Source organism: Alligator sinensis, unplaced genomic scaffold, assembly GCF_000455745.1.
Source record: "Alligator sinensis unplaced genomic scaffold, ASM45574v1 scaffold203_1, whole genome shotgun sequence".
Classification (NCBI taxonomy): Eukaryota; Metazoa; Chordata; order Crocodylia; family Alligatoridae; genus Alligator; species Alligator sinensis.
In genome coordinates this window covers 2,597,928-2,611,736 of record NW_005841949.1, presented here as the reverse complement: position 1 = coordinate 2,611,736, position 13,809 = coordinate 2,597,928, and the positions used below count along the sequence as shown (strand labels likewise).

At 55.4% G+C, this 13,809-nt stretch overlaps 1 protein-coding gene across 7 annotated transcripts in view; it reads left to right on the top strand.

The window, feature by feature from the left end:
* Positions 1–13,803, top strand: part of NDRG4 (NDRG family member 4) — an 83,292-nt gene extending 69,489 nt beyond the window's left edge. For 5 of the 7 annotated variants that reach the window (XM_006020197.3, XM_025199791.1, XM_006020198.3 and 2 more), the window contains 13 exons: positions 46–166; positions 849–911; positions 1,644–1,704; positions 3,401–3,487; positions 4,013–4,069; positions 4,978–5,081; positions 5,721–5,777; positions 5,869–5,920; positions 7,106–7,153; positions 8,041–8,076; positions 8,574–8,625; positions 9,334–9,372; positions 11,280–13,803. In XM_006020197.3, coding sequence (XP_006020259.1) covers positions 46–166; positions 849–911; positions 1,644–1,704; positions 3,401–3,487; positions 4,013–4,069; positions 4,978–5,081; positions 5,721–5,777; positions 5,869–5,920; positions 7,106–7,153; positions 8,041–8,076; positions 8,574–8,625; positions 9,334–9,372; positions 11,280–11,434 — 932 coding nt within the window. In that variant the 3' untranslated portion in view covers positions 11,435–13,803. The remainder of the gene's footprint in view (positions 1–45; positions 167–848; positions 912–1,643; positions 1,705–3,400; positions 3,488–4,012; positions 4,070–4,977; positions 5,082–5,720; positions 5,778–5,868; positions 5,921–7,105; positions 7,154–8,040; positions 8,077–8,573; positions 8,626–9,333; positions 9,373–11,279) is intronic. The other 2 variants (XM_025199790.1, XM_025199789.1) reach the window with 2 other exon arrangements.
* Positions 13,804–13,809: the final 6 nt, after the last annotated feature.

Sequence of the window (13,809 nt, the reverse complement as noted above, 5' to 3'; positions counted from 1 at the left end):
TCCCTTTGACCTCTGACCCCTTCCTCTGCTTCTGACCTTTTGCAGATAAGCTGTGCTTCAACACCTTCTTCAACTATGAGGACATGCTGGAGATCACCAAGCACTTTGTGGTGTGTCACGTGGATGCACCAGGACAGCAGGCTGGAGCATCTCAGTTCCCACAGGGGTAGGTGCCTGAGCCCTCTCTGCCAGTCTGGGAGCTGAGTGCAGGGGCAGTAATCAGGCAGAGTGGCATGTGGAGCCATAGCAAGTCTTCTTGCTGGGGAGCTCTGGGTTGGGCCTCAGGAGTTTCATGGTTTGTTTCCCCAGTGGTTGGTGGGTCACCACAGTATAGCCATAGAGTGGGTTCAGCTACCAGAAGCTTTCTGTCTGCTTCAGACACTAGGAAGCTCTGTAGAAGGATGCTTTTGGCATTTGTCCTCCTTCATCCCAGCACCAGAAGGGCCATTTTCTGTGCCACCTCCTGGGCTCTGCAGGGCGGCATTGACCAGGCAACATATCTCAGAAGGAGAGTCACTCTATTTCTCAAACCCTGTAAAGGACAGATTGTGGGATACCTTTCTTTGGCTGAGCTGGCACCCCCCTCAGAATTGCATCAGAGCTGATCCAAGGGTCAGCCAGAGGGAGGGAGCTGGGCTGGGGGAGCAGTGGTGTTAGGGGGAGCAGTGGTGTTAGAGGAAGCGATGGCATATGGATGGGTGGGTGGTACCTTCCCCTCTTAAAGAGCCAAGAACCCCCTCCAGCCCTGGCCTGGGTCCCCTGTTCCCCAGTAGACTCTGTTCCCTTCGGGCACTCCTCCTGCAGGGACACATCACTTCTCTTCTGTCTTCCCCCATCAATGCCTGCAGGTACCAGTATCCATCCATGGACCAGTTGGCTGCCATGTTGCCTAGTGTGGTTCAGCATTTTGGGTGAGTGGCTGGTTGCTAAATGGCTTTGACTCCCTGGTGTGGGACAGTGAGATGGGGCAGGATGCTAAGAGGAATGTCAGATGCCAAGTGTCTGAGGTGTTAGCTTAGGTGCACAAACATGTAGGACTGGGTCCCTAGTGCTGGAAATAAGAATCAGACCAGCCAAACCTCCTGTTAGGGCTGCAGTGACCTAAAAACACCTCAGCTGTGAAGAGCTTCTTGTTGATTCTTCTCAGCCAGAGCTGGACCTGAAGCAGAGAATCCAGGTTGTGAAGGCTTCTCAGTCCTCTTCCTAGTCTGCTGCATCATCCATTTCTCACTATCCTAGGGTGAAGCTGAAGGTACTAGAAAGGACTGGCTCTTCTTCCATGACTCAGTGCCATCCTGGTGGGATGGGGAAATCCCCCTGTCTCCTAGAAGAGCTGCATTGGATGGTACAGACTTAGAGCTTGCCATATGATCTTCATAAAAAAATCACAGGAGTCATGTGATCTGTGTTCTCCAGGTCCCCTTCTCCTGACCTGCCCTGTCACCTTCCTGATGCATAATAAGGGAAGGTGCTTCCTGGGGGCCAGCTAGTCCAGGAGGCTGGCAGCAGGCTATAGGGCCAGTCAGATTCAGCCTGGGTTGGTGGTAGCCATCTGACAGCTGATGAGCTCATCTGTTTCTAGTCCATGGACTAGCAGGGATTATTGGCAACTCCATTGGGACCATGCTGTCTCTATATTTCAGGTTCAAGTATGTGATCGGAATCGGCGTGGGGGCAGGAGCCTACGTTCTGGCCAAGTTTGCTGTAAGTGAGACCTCAGCTTGGTGATCCCAGGTCCTCTGGCTAGGACGGGATATGTGCTGCCATGAGCGTGACCCACATCCGGCTCCATTAAAGCTGGAGGACCCTTGCACCATGTCACAGGGGGTTGACTGGAAAAGGCTCACAGCTGTGGTCTTGTCCTCTCTGCTAGGCTTGCCCTGCTGCTGGAAGGGAGAGAATGGCATGATATGAAATCTTGGGGCAGGATCCCTATGCTCATGACAGTGAGTTCCAAAGTCCAGGTCCTGCTCTGGTGATGCTACTGTCCCCTGTTCTCACTGACACTTTCATTGGTCTGAAAGAGGTTTCAATGAGGGAGAGGGAAGTGATTTCTTGGGTAGCTAGTCCAGCTGCTCCATTTGGGCTGGTTGGAACATTTCTAGGGCATGGGGCTTCCTTCTCGTTGCAGTGAGTTACAGTACTCAGGTCAGGAGGTTACCAAGCAATGCGAGGATCACCATTACCTAAGCAGTCTGTATGGGGATAGAACATAATCTCTTGGTCATTTGGGCGTGTCTCATGTCATTATAGCTCTTTGGGTGTATGGTATGACTGAACAATACACAGAAGTCTCAACCCAGAGCCCTGGTGTAACAGATGGTCTTGAGGATGGGTAATGTCCTATCAGCTTTTATCAGTGGCAGCTGGCTGTCCTCCACAGGCAGGGCATGATTTTGGCTGAGCACTGGAGAGCTGAGAGAGAGTCCTGTTTTTGAATGATGCACAGGAAATAAAGAACTGGAGTCATGGGTGTTCTGTGTCCACATTATCTTGAATTATCTCACTTGTTTCATGGAGATGTGCAACATGGGGAGAATCCGAGACCTTGGGCACCTACCACCAGTCAACCTGCAGGAAGGGCCACTTAATGTCCTTTCCCGTTTCCTCAGCAGATTCTTGGGAGTGTGATGGAAAGCTGGGTGCTAGGGGCTGCAGGAAGCACCAGCAGGAGGAAGGTGGAACTACTTTCCTATGTCTTTGGGCAGGAGGCAGGGTTCAGCAGAGGCACTAGTGCCAGCTGGGCACTGTGCCACACCCCACAGCCTGACTGGAAAGGATACAGGGCAGCAGTAGATGGTGATGGAGGCTGCTTTGTCTTAGACTCTCCATGAACCTGCTCAACCAAGGGAAGGTGGGAGGCCAAGGGCAGTGGTTTGCAAGATCCTGGTAGATCAGTGGTAGAGCTGGTAGATCAGTGTTTCTCAACCTTTTAGACACAAGGCTGTCCTTGTTAGACTCAAGGTGCCCCTCAGAAAATGCCAGCTATTTGTTTTCTCTCATTTTTTGACTACATAAAAATACCAGTGTGATTCTTCTGTTGCCAAGAACTCAGAAAGACCACAGCAGGTCAGAATGCTTTAACATTATGCATTCCTATTTGAAGTACCCAGGATTATCTTTGGAATCATATTTGCACACCTAACAATGTAAATATTGTGTGGAACCCACAGCGCCCTTGAAAGGATCTCAAGGCACCCTGGCTCTCTGGTTGTTAAGGTAGATGGTGGCATGCTCCCCACAGCGAGGGCTCTCTCTGTTCGTCCCCTAGGAGAAGGGGTTTGCTGCCATTGCTTAGTTTAGGATCTCCATGCCGATGTATCCACACTTCTGCCAATCACACCGCTTAGTACCAGTCTTGCAGTGCAGTGAGCAATAGCCTGTGTCTGTTTGGCTGCAGCTGATCTTCCCAGACCTGGTTGAAGGGCTTGTCCTGATGAACATTGACCCCAATGGCAAAGGCTGGATTGACTGGGCGGCCACCAAGGTAAGCAGTTTCTGTTCTTCTGGCCCCATCTGCCCTCTGGGATGTGCTTGCCCCAAGTCCCTCAGAGCTGATGTTGACCTTGTACAGGTGGAAGCTGCAACTGTGTCCTCCAGTGGATAGAGAACTCTGTGTATGAAGGAAGCTGTACTCAGAGAGACTGACTCCAGGAACATAGGCTGGGGCAGTCTGAGGCACCTCGGCTCCATGCAAGGGTGACATCTTCACCTCACAAATCACCTCTTCCCTGAGTCAGCCCCACAGCTGTGGGCCTAAGGCTGGGCCTGGGTGCACCAGTTCCCCAGAAATAAGGGACACTCTTCTCTGCCTCAGACATGTTACTTGTCAAGCCACAGATTTTTCTACGCTTCAGTGCATCCAGGCTTCCTTTAATGCCCTCCCCATTAGAGGCCCCTGAGCTAGGGCCACCCAGTCCTATCTCTCCCTTCCCATAGCGGTGGTGAGGTGGAATGGGAAGCAGTGTCTTGGGCTGGTCTGTGCAATGCTTGTGGTATTTTCTGTCTGCAGCTGTCTGGCCTAACCAGCTCTCTGCCTGACACTGTACTATCGCATCTCTTCAGCCAGGTAAGGGGGATGAGACATTGCTTACAGCTGCCTTCTGGGAAGGCCCAGGCAGACCACACAGGGACCTCTCTCCCAAGGAATGGGCTGGACTGGCTCCTCAGGGTGTCTGGCTGTCTCCTGTTGGTTTCCCTCCCCTCCCCTTGGACTTATGGGGGCCATGAGCTTCTAGGGAGGGGTTGACAGAAGGCCATATCCTTTCCCTGCTGTGGAGGAGGAGAGCTGCTGCATTGGCTTGAGGGGCCAACAAAGAGAGTGGGCAGCAAGTGCTGAGTTGTACGTGCTTTGTTGGCATATGCCCAGGAAGGGCCCATTGATGAGGGTGGAGCATGGGGGTCCTATTGGCCCCTCTCCCCCAGCCAGCACCATCTTCCCACACTGCAGCCAGGATGGGACCCATAGGACTGAAGTCCCCCCATAGATCATCAGATCCAATCCCTTGGGTCTGAACCAAAGCCCAGAGCTGGCCCCAACCCCAAATCTGGGCTACTCCTGATCGGGACTCTTGGTGTCTCAGCAGGCCCCTCCTCATACTGAGCTGAACCCAAACCTCAGACCCTGATCCTTGAAGAAGTCATGGGTTTGCAGGTTCAGCCTTTATCCTGATGGCAGCCAGAGGCCTAGCAAGGCTGTCCTGCAAGGTCAGCCTGTCTGGCATATGGTCTCTGTAGGGGCTGTGAACAGTGCAGGCTTCCAGGGTAGCCCTGGGGTCTCTCTTCTCCTGACACTCTGGAAGGGGCACATGGCCAGGGCCCACCATGTAGGACTCCCAGGCTCCAGCAGCCAGTTCTGCCCAACATTACAAGCCCTGGCCTGGGTGGAGGGGAGCCTTCCGTCCTGCTGTGGGTATCCTGGGCTTCCCTCTGCCTGAGTGAGGCCTGTCTCTCTTGTCTGCCCGTTGGCACATGCAGGAAGAGCTGGTGAACAACACAGAGCTGGTGCAGAGCTATCGGCAGCAGATCAGCAGTGTGGTGAACCAGTACAACCTGCAGCTGTTCTGGAACATGTACAACGGGTGAGGGGCTGCCCACCGTGGCACTCCAGGGTGGGCTGGATCTCTGCCTGTAGTGCCCACTTTGGCCATGTGGGGCTATAGGGCCAGTGAATGGGAGGGGGAGGCAGGGGGGGCTGATCCTTTTCCTCCTGGAGCTGCCCCCTGCTTGGGGCACTAAGCCAGGTGCCCAGGCTGCCTTGGGGCTGGGGAGGGCCTTCCAGCTGGGTGGTGATTGTCCAGTCACTGGGCTTTGCATTGGGCTTTCAAGGCCATTGGTAACTAGGATGTTCCTTGAGCAGCATGATGGGATTGATGGTGGATTTCTGTTTGGTCTGCCCAGGCAGGGTGCCCTGGTGGTAGAGCTGAGCCTGAGACAAGTACAGAAAACCCTAAACCAGGTCCTTCGCTGGGAATGTGAGACTCCATGAGGCAGCACTAGCATCCAGCTGCTTCCTGAGCAGCAGGGTGCCACAGCCTAAGGCCCAGGGGATGCCTGTGTGTTGCCACCATAGGAGCATTGCTAGCACCCTTCCTGAGCTGCAGGAAGTGGAGGTGTCAGGCAGAGGGAGCTGCCAGGCCTCCTTTATGCCATCCCGGAGCTGTGCCACCTCATTCTAGGGCTCTCACCTCACTCTCTCCCTTTCTCTGCCTCTCCCTCAGCCGCAGAGATCTGGACATTAACCGGCCTGGGACTGTCCCCAATGCCAAAACACTCCGGTAAGTCACGCCCTGGTCCTAGGAGGTCTGAACGGGAACCCGGTCACTGCAGATCAGCCCCTGACCCTTCTCCTCTTCTTGGTGTTTCCAGCTGTCCTGTGATGCTGGTGGTGGGAGACAACGCACCTGCTGAAGATGGGGTGGTAAGTAAAGGGTTAAACTTGTGCTACTTGTTAGGGCCCTGAGGAAAAACTGTATCACCTCAGACACATGCATATTCACGCACATGTGACACGCACACACACACACACACAAGCGCACTTCTCCCCAGCAGCTGAAATCCCTGCCACCACCCCACTTCTCTGCTTCCTGGCCAGAGGGATCCAGGTCCTAGGAGGGCCCTGAGGGACAGGCTGGGTCTCTGATTTCCTACCTAGACCCCAGCCTCCCTCTCCATTTGCAGGCTGTTCTAAGAATTAAATAGCAGCAGTTGCGCAAGGACAGTGGTTGGCAACCTTTATGGTCAGCAGGTCAGGGCTTGTAGCCAGCAGCTTCCATGGGCTGCCAATTGCCCTCTTCCCCTGCTGTCTCTGGCATGTGCCCTGCCAGCTTTTCTTGTCATTGCTATGAAATGCCACAGATTGATGTGACCAATGATTATGCAGAGGGGCGAATTGCTAATCAGACAAACAGAGCAGGGAGGGAAGGAGAAGGGTGGAACATGGCACAGGGATGGTCCAGTGCCCCTGCACTTTTGTGCCACCAATCCCTTAGCTACCATGGGCCAGATCAAACATTCTGCAGGCTGGATCCCCACAGGCTGCGGGTCGCTCACAATGCCTGCACTAGGAGGATTAAAGTGACCTCATGGCCCAGGGCAGAGACCCAGGCACCCTTCCTGCCTTCTCCACCTCTTATGCCTCCCACCTTTCCCTTCCTGCTCTCGGGGGCACGGTTCCTAATAGAGATGACTGCAGGGGGAAATCAAGTTTGTTGACAGTGATTGGAAGTATGGAGCCCTGTCAGCTGCCCTGAGTCCTGCTGGGAGATCTGGGCAGCAGTGCCAGGACACTCCTCAGAGGTTCAAACAGGTGAACAGTTTGGGCCAACTCCTCTCTGTCTGTCTATTTCCGTTTTCTAGGTGCCTTTTGTTCTAACCCCATTTCTCACACTCCCTTGCTTCCTGGTTTCTACCCAGCTAATTGTTAATTTTCCATCACAGCTGCCCCCCACAATCAGCCTCCATGTCCCCTTCAGACAAGTACATGGGGTGCCTAGTCAAAGGACTCCTTCAGGAGCTGTAAGGCAAGAGGCATGGCCAGGGCAGAGTCTGGGTGATGGCCAAGGTTGACTGCCTGGTGGGTAAACCTTGCTCTTGTTCCTGGCAGGTGGAGTGTAACTCTAAGCTGGACCCAACCAATACGACTTTCCTGAAGGTAACCAGACCCATGAGTGACTCAACTGCAGAGGGAGAGGCCAGTGACCATTCTGGGATTGAGAGGACAGGGCAAGGTCTTGTCTCTATGTCCCTCAGAGCCCCACAGCCCTGCTCAGCCCCCTCCATCCCAGCTCTGCCAGTTTGCACCTGGCAGTTGGAACCAGGCTGATACTGGGCTACTCCATGGGGTGCCCCTCACTGGTCTGTCCCCATCCTAGATCCAGTACTTGAGCTCCAGACATGGGGTGTGTGGCCCAGCCACCCTGAGTGCCCACGCTTGCCCTGCTGGGTGCCCAGGGGGTAGGTAATGGTTGGGAGGAGGCCACCTTGTGGCCTCATCAGGCATTGCACCACAGATCAGCCATGCTGAGGGCCTTGGCCTGGTCAAAGGGCTAGGGAGAGGGTAGGCTGCATTGTGCCCACTGCAGGGGAGCCACCTGGCTTGGCCTCCCTGCAGGTGGTAAGAAAACCAGGGGAGACATGTGTCAGTTTTCACAGGAAGCATTGTACCCCAGCTCCTGGCCAGAGATGTGAGCTCTCCCACACCGAGCTGGCTCCCTGCTGAGATGCCCAGGCCCCCGCAGTGGCTCCCAGGGGCCTTTGCAACCCCTGTTTTGATTTAAACATGGGGTCTCATCCTGCTCAAGCCAAGCCAGCTGGGACTGGGGGTGCTTGGCAGTGCTCAGGACTGGGCTTAGTGTCTGTGACACCAGGGAAGCTCCAGGCAGCCCCAACTGTTGCAGACTTCCTGTTCCCAGCCCTGCAGTGGCAGGGTGTAGGCAGCAGTGCTCAGCTGAGCGGGGGGAAGGAGCAGACTCTGAGCCCCCGTATAGGATAGATCTGTCCTGCGGTGCATCACTAACCCTGTTCTGCTCCCCTCCGCAGATGGCTGACTCCGGTGGGCTCCCACAGGTCACACAGGTGAGTCCCCAACTCCCCCACCCTGCTCCTTCTCTTTTGCCTGATGCCCTGTGCCCAGTCACCCAAGAACGATGTGACAGGGCACCCCTTCTCCCACTGCATTTCCAGACTCCACAGAGGAGGAAGCAGGAATCTCTTATTCACAACAGGGAGGGGCTTTTCAGGAGGGTGGGGCAGGGACAGAGTCCATTTGTCTCCTCATGGGCAATTGTACCCGGGTGGGAGGATGGGGCAGGGGGTCCCTCCCTGCTGGGATTGTGGCAAAATCCACCCTCAGGCCTGGCCGTGGCCATTCTGCCCCCCTGCCCCTATGTGACCATCCATTTCCTGCTACAAAGTACTAACACATCCCCCAGGAGTGGGTGAATTGGGAGGGGGCTGTACAGGGGGGTGTCTTGGGCTCCCTGGTTGCTGCAGACCATGGCCAAGAAGCCTGCTTCCTCCCTTTCTGAGCGAGCCAGTGCCACCCTGAGCATCTACCTTCTCTCCCACAACAGCCTGGAAAACTGACCGAAGCCTTTAAGTACTTCCTGCAAGGGATGGGCTACAGTAAGTGCTGTGTTGCATGAAGGCTTGTGTGTGCCAGTGTGCATGTGCCTAGGAGCATACGTGCAGCTCTGTAACTAATGTGCCTGTGAGGAAGGATGTGTCTTGGGGGGGACAGGACACCATGCACACAGAGTGGGGGAGATGCTTAGGGAAGGAGGAGAGAGAGCGAGAGAATGTAAATATGTTTGTGCATGAAGATGTGTGGATGCAGGTGCACGTTACGTGCTGGGTTTGTATGTAGAGGTGTTGCCCTGCATGTCTCTGTGTGCGTGGACAGGCGTGTGTCATCCCTTCTGCTGATGATCAGTGGAATTAAGGCCCATCTGTACAACCTAGGCAGGGCCTCTGTGTATGTGTGTGTTGGGGGAAGGGGGTTCGTGTGCGTGGTTATCGATTGCAGAAACTGGGCTACACACAAGGCTCCATCCTGCTGCTGATTGCTGGAACTGGGGTCAGTGTAGACAGGTGCTGTGTGCATGCATGTCTGTGTGTGTGCATGTGTTGGCTGTGTGTGCACACACGTGTGTGTGCATGTGTGTGGGCAGGGCCCATGTGCCCAGTCCACCGTGCCATCTCTGTACCTGCCACTCTATTTTGTGGTCATCCCACTTGAACTGCTTCCTGGGGTTGAGCCAGTCTTGACGGTCTCTTTTTCTCCAAACATCCCTTGTTTCCCTGCCCCCTTCTCTCGCTCTCTGTCTCTCTCAGTTGCTTACTTGAAGGACCGGAGGCTGAGTGGAGGAGCAGGTACCCGTCACTGCTGCTCACCCTCGCACTCATCCGCTGCATGTGCCCCTGCCACCAGCTCCATGTGCATTGCTGCAGGGGGGCTGCATCCCAGGGTCCATCCTGGCCACCTGTCCCCTCCCCCATGTCCCATGCAGATAGGAGCAGTGACAGATACGTCACCCAGAAAGGGCAGCTGCAAGGCTTGCTGGGGTGAAAAAAGTCTCAGGCAAGCTTTGGAGGAGGCAGGGTCAGGAAAGAGGGAGGGGGTTGGGTGCAGGGAGGAGTGACTGAGGGCCCCCCCCCCCCCACTCCTACCCTTGGTAACTGCTCAAGGGTGGCTTCAGAACAAAGCCTGCAATTGCCCCAGGCCAGTGGCATCAGCACTTACAGAGCTGACTGGCAGATGGCTGATAGCAGCTGTGAGGGAGGGCTGCTATGAATCTGGTCTAGGAAAGAGAAGTGGGGCCTGTTACTGATTCTCTGCTGGAGCGAGCCCTGCCCTTGCAGCTGCTGAGCTGCTGGTGCTGTGCAGGCAAGTGGGCACTCTGGGCAGGGCACCGCTGATGGGGTGGCCAATGCTGCTGCTCTGGTGTGTGTGTGTGTCTGTGCAAGGGATGGACTTAGGAGCTGGGCAGCAGGGGATGCCGCCTGCTTTGCACTGCTACTGGGCTGCTGCGTTTGCCTCCCAGGAGTTTGGAAGCAGCTTGGTCCAGGCCGGGGGAGGCTGGGCCCTGCCCAGAGCCCTCAGCAGCCAGCAGGCACTAGCCTGGGAGAGCGTGGGAGGATGTGGCAGAGGGGAGGAGTCCTGTGGTGGGGATCTCCTCCTCTCCCCTGTGTGACAAGACAGTGGGCATTGAAACACTCCTCCTTTGGGATGTGGGATTCCTACAGCAGCTGGCACAAGCTTGGAGCTGGGGCAGGGAACTGGGTGCAGCTCTCACTGTGTTGTGGAGCCTCTGGGTCAGCGTGTGATGCCCCAAGACAGCCCAGCTCCCACCTGCCCACACTACAGACTTCCAGCTGGGTGAGGGAGGGGGGGTGAGGGGGCAGGTTTGGCCTCCAGTGCAGTGCCTGCTCACCCATACACCACCACTAGGCTGTCCCACCATTGTGAGGGGGGTGTCCAGAGGCCTTGGTGACTTCTGCTCTGGGATAGTGGTGGAGAGCAGAGACCTGAGGGGTGAGGGGAGGAAAGAGCCCATTCTCCTGGGAGCACCTCATCTCCCCAGAGGGGCAGCTGCCTTTCTGCAGTCTTCTGCCCCTGGGCCCTAGAGCATCCTCTGCCCCCACATGGAGGCCACTGTGTCCCAGAGACCAGTGCGTTCCTCCAGCCCTGTATCAGAGCATGAGGCTAATACCTCCACCCCACTTCCCCACTGGTTTGGACCAAGGATATGTGCTCTTCCCCACCTGACCTGCAAAGGAACCTGTGTCCTTGTGGGCACAGTTGCACGCTGGTGTCCTTGTGCAGGGCCCCTCTTACAGCCATGCTGATGTCAGATAGTGAGTTGGCTGGTGGGGGTGGGATTGCGCCTGCCTAACATGGGGAGCGCCAGGCACGAATAGCTAGCTAGGCAGTCCCTCTGCCAGCACAGCCCCACAGCCTTCTGGTGCAGCTGGGCTTGAGTGGCAAGAGCCTCCCCTCAGCCATCTCAGGGACAGAGAGATGGAAGGACCCCACCATGCATGACCTCCATCGCAGGCCTGGGGCAGTCCAGCTCTTGTTCTCCTGCATGCTCCAAGCTTGAGCAGGTGGGAGCTTGAACCCGAGTGTGGTTAACTGCACAGGTGAGCCTGGGACTTTGCTGATGGGGCTTTGCTTGTGCACTGTCCACTCGATTCCTCATTGCAGCCCCTGGTGAGACACTTTTAGTGCTCTCTCTCCACCCCCTCCTCTTTCTCTTTCTCTGTCTCACTGTCTCCAGTGCCCTCAGCCAGCATGACTCGCCTGGCCCGCTCCCGCACTGCCTCCCTCACCAGCGCCAGCTCGGTGGATGGCGCCCGCCCACGGGCCTGCACCCATTCGGAGAGCAGTGAGGCCATGGGGCAGATCAACCACACCATGGAAGTATCATGTTGAGGCTTTCGGTACTGGCACCGTCTCTGCCTCCCCTCCCTCCTCCACTGGAGCCATTTAGCATTGTTCTGCATCAAGTTGCCATCCCAACTGCCATCCCGCGCAGCGTCTGATGGTCCCTCTGTCAGGGTTCCCTTCCCTTTGTTGCTGGTTTCTTTTTTTTATTTCTTCATTTTAATCTGTCAGGAAAAAAACCCCGGGGGTGAGGGAAAGCATCACTCGAACACCGACAGCACAGACCATCCCTAGCAGTAGCTGTGACATTGACCCAGTGAAGTTACCGTGTTGTCAGTCAAGCAGTGACGAATCTCTCAATGGGCTGGTACATAGGTTTCTTCCATGCAATTGGCTTGGGAGCTGTGGCAGACATGGGCTTTATTTCCCCTTTCCCCTGCGTACTTCACTGGTAGAAGCTGAAGGTGGAAATGGGACAGCCAAGTGTCCCAAAATGAGGTGGTTGTGGGTTCTGCGCTGCTGCTTATGGGCCTTAAAGGCTGGATTCCCTAAGCAAAGGCTGCAGTTGGGAAAGGACATGGAGCCTGCAGGCTGAGATGCGGCATGATACCCCACGTCCACGTGCCAACTGTCACTGAGGGGCCTATCCCAATTCAGTCTTGCCCAGTGAGGGAGTGGGGGATACAACGATCTGTCAGGGGTCCTGTTTTCTTAGTTAAACATCAAATTAAGTACTTCAAGGGCCGCTCCCAGTCACAACCATCTTGTGCTTTCTGATCACCCTCCCTGAGGGGAGTTGACCAGAACCATCTAAAAGCATGCACCTCTATTGCTTGAGCTAAAAGACTGTCCAACTTAATCTACTCTGGTACTGGCCAGCATCTTGACTTCTTGATATTAAATAGCTCCATGTTAAAGGCCAGGCAACTCTTGAACTGCTACTCCAGTCACTAGAGGGAGACCAGAACCCATACCACAGAAACATGGCTTCCCTCCCCATGTTACTGTGTGGCTGGATGAAGGCACCCATGGGATCAGGGGCCAATTTCAACGAGCACTGGAAACATGTCTGTAGGCTGGGACCAGTCCAAGAGGGCAGATTTGAGCAGGCTCATCCTGGGTGCATCTGCTCAAACTTCGCTTATTTGCTCACTGTTCTGTGCACTTAAGACCATGAAGGGAGGTGACTGGCATGTGTGAGGGGACAGCCCACCCCAGGCAGGCTGCTGCCTTGGTGTCACTGGGATTTCGTCTTAATCCCACTGAAAATGTTTGCCGGCCAGCGCAAAATAACCTGGTACAGATGGACCTCAAAAGCATGTACTAGGAACCCTGCCCATCCAGAACAGGAAGTTGAATTGTTTAAAGCAGGAAGTGACATGTCAGGAGGATGGGGCATTAGCCCCTTCCCTACAACCCCACCCAAAAAATGCTAGGGGTTGAGCTCTATAGAAGCCTGTAATCATGAAAATAGCAATATGTCACTGAATAGAGAACTTGAGGTGCACTTGGAGACCCATTCCCAACGGCCGAGGGCTGCCAGGAAAGGGTCAGTCCCCTTCCAGTTCCAACAAACTGGAGGAGGCCCCAGCTGTACCAATAGCTCTGGATGTAGCGTGGGAATGAGCAAGCCCTGGGTATAAGCCCCTGCTGGAAACACAGCCAGGCCCGGGGCTCCCAAGGGACCATGGCCACTCCTAAGCTTGGGTTGCCTTGTCTGTGGCTCACTCCTGCCTCTCCCCACATCCTCCTAATGAGTGTTTCGCAAGAAGGACAATCAATGACAGCAACCAAAAACAGACTCCCCTGGTCCCTAGGCTCAGCCTTACTGCCTGCCCCCCCATACAGAGCAGAGGGTCTGGCTGGGTGGGTGGCAGAGCAGGAAGGCTCTGCTGAGGCCAGAAGCTGGAGAGGACTGTGATGTGGGGACTGATCATGGCACTTTCCACAATGGGGGCTCCCAGGATTCCTCTCTCACTCTGTGGGGTGGCTGCAGCTTGGCCAGACACTCCTGGGGGAGGCCTTGTGGTTCTGTGTGCTTGAATCTATGACACCTGGTGATGGTCACATCTATGGCCCTAACACTGGAACAGCACGGTCAGACAGCTTTTGGGCTGCTGCTGGTACAGCACAACAAGGTGCCCTGTGTGGCCGAGACCTGTAGGCAGGAAGCAGGGGAAATAATTAACAATGCCTGAGGGTGGGGGGGGCTTACATCCTCTGTGGCATCTTGCAGACCTCATTGATGGCTTGTTCTCATGCTCACCTTGCCATAGGGCGGGGGAACAAGCTTGCAGGTGGCCAATTGCATGAAGCCAGCAGGCCAGGACTGTACATGAAGCAGATGGCCATTTCGAGGCCTGGGGTCCATCGCAGAAACATCTGCATGGGGTCCCTTGCGGAACCAACCCAAAGCGGGTAGG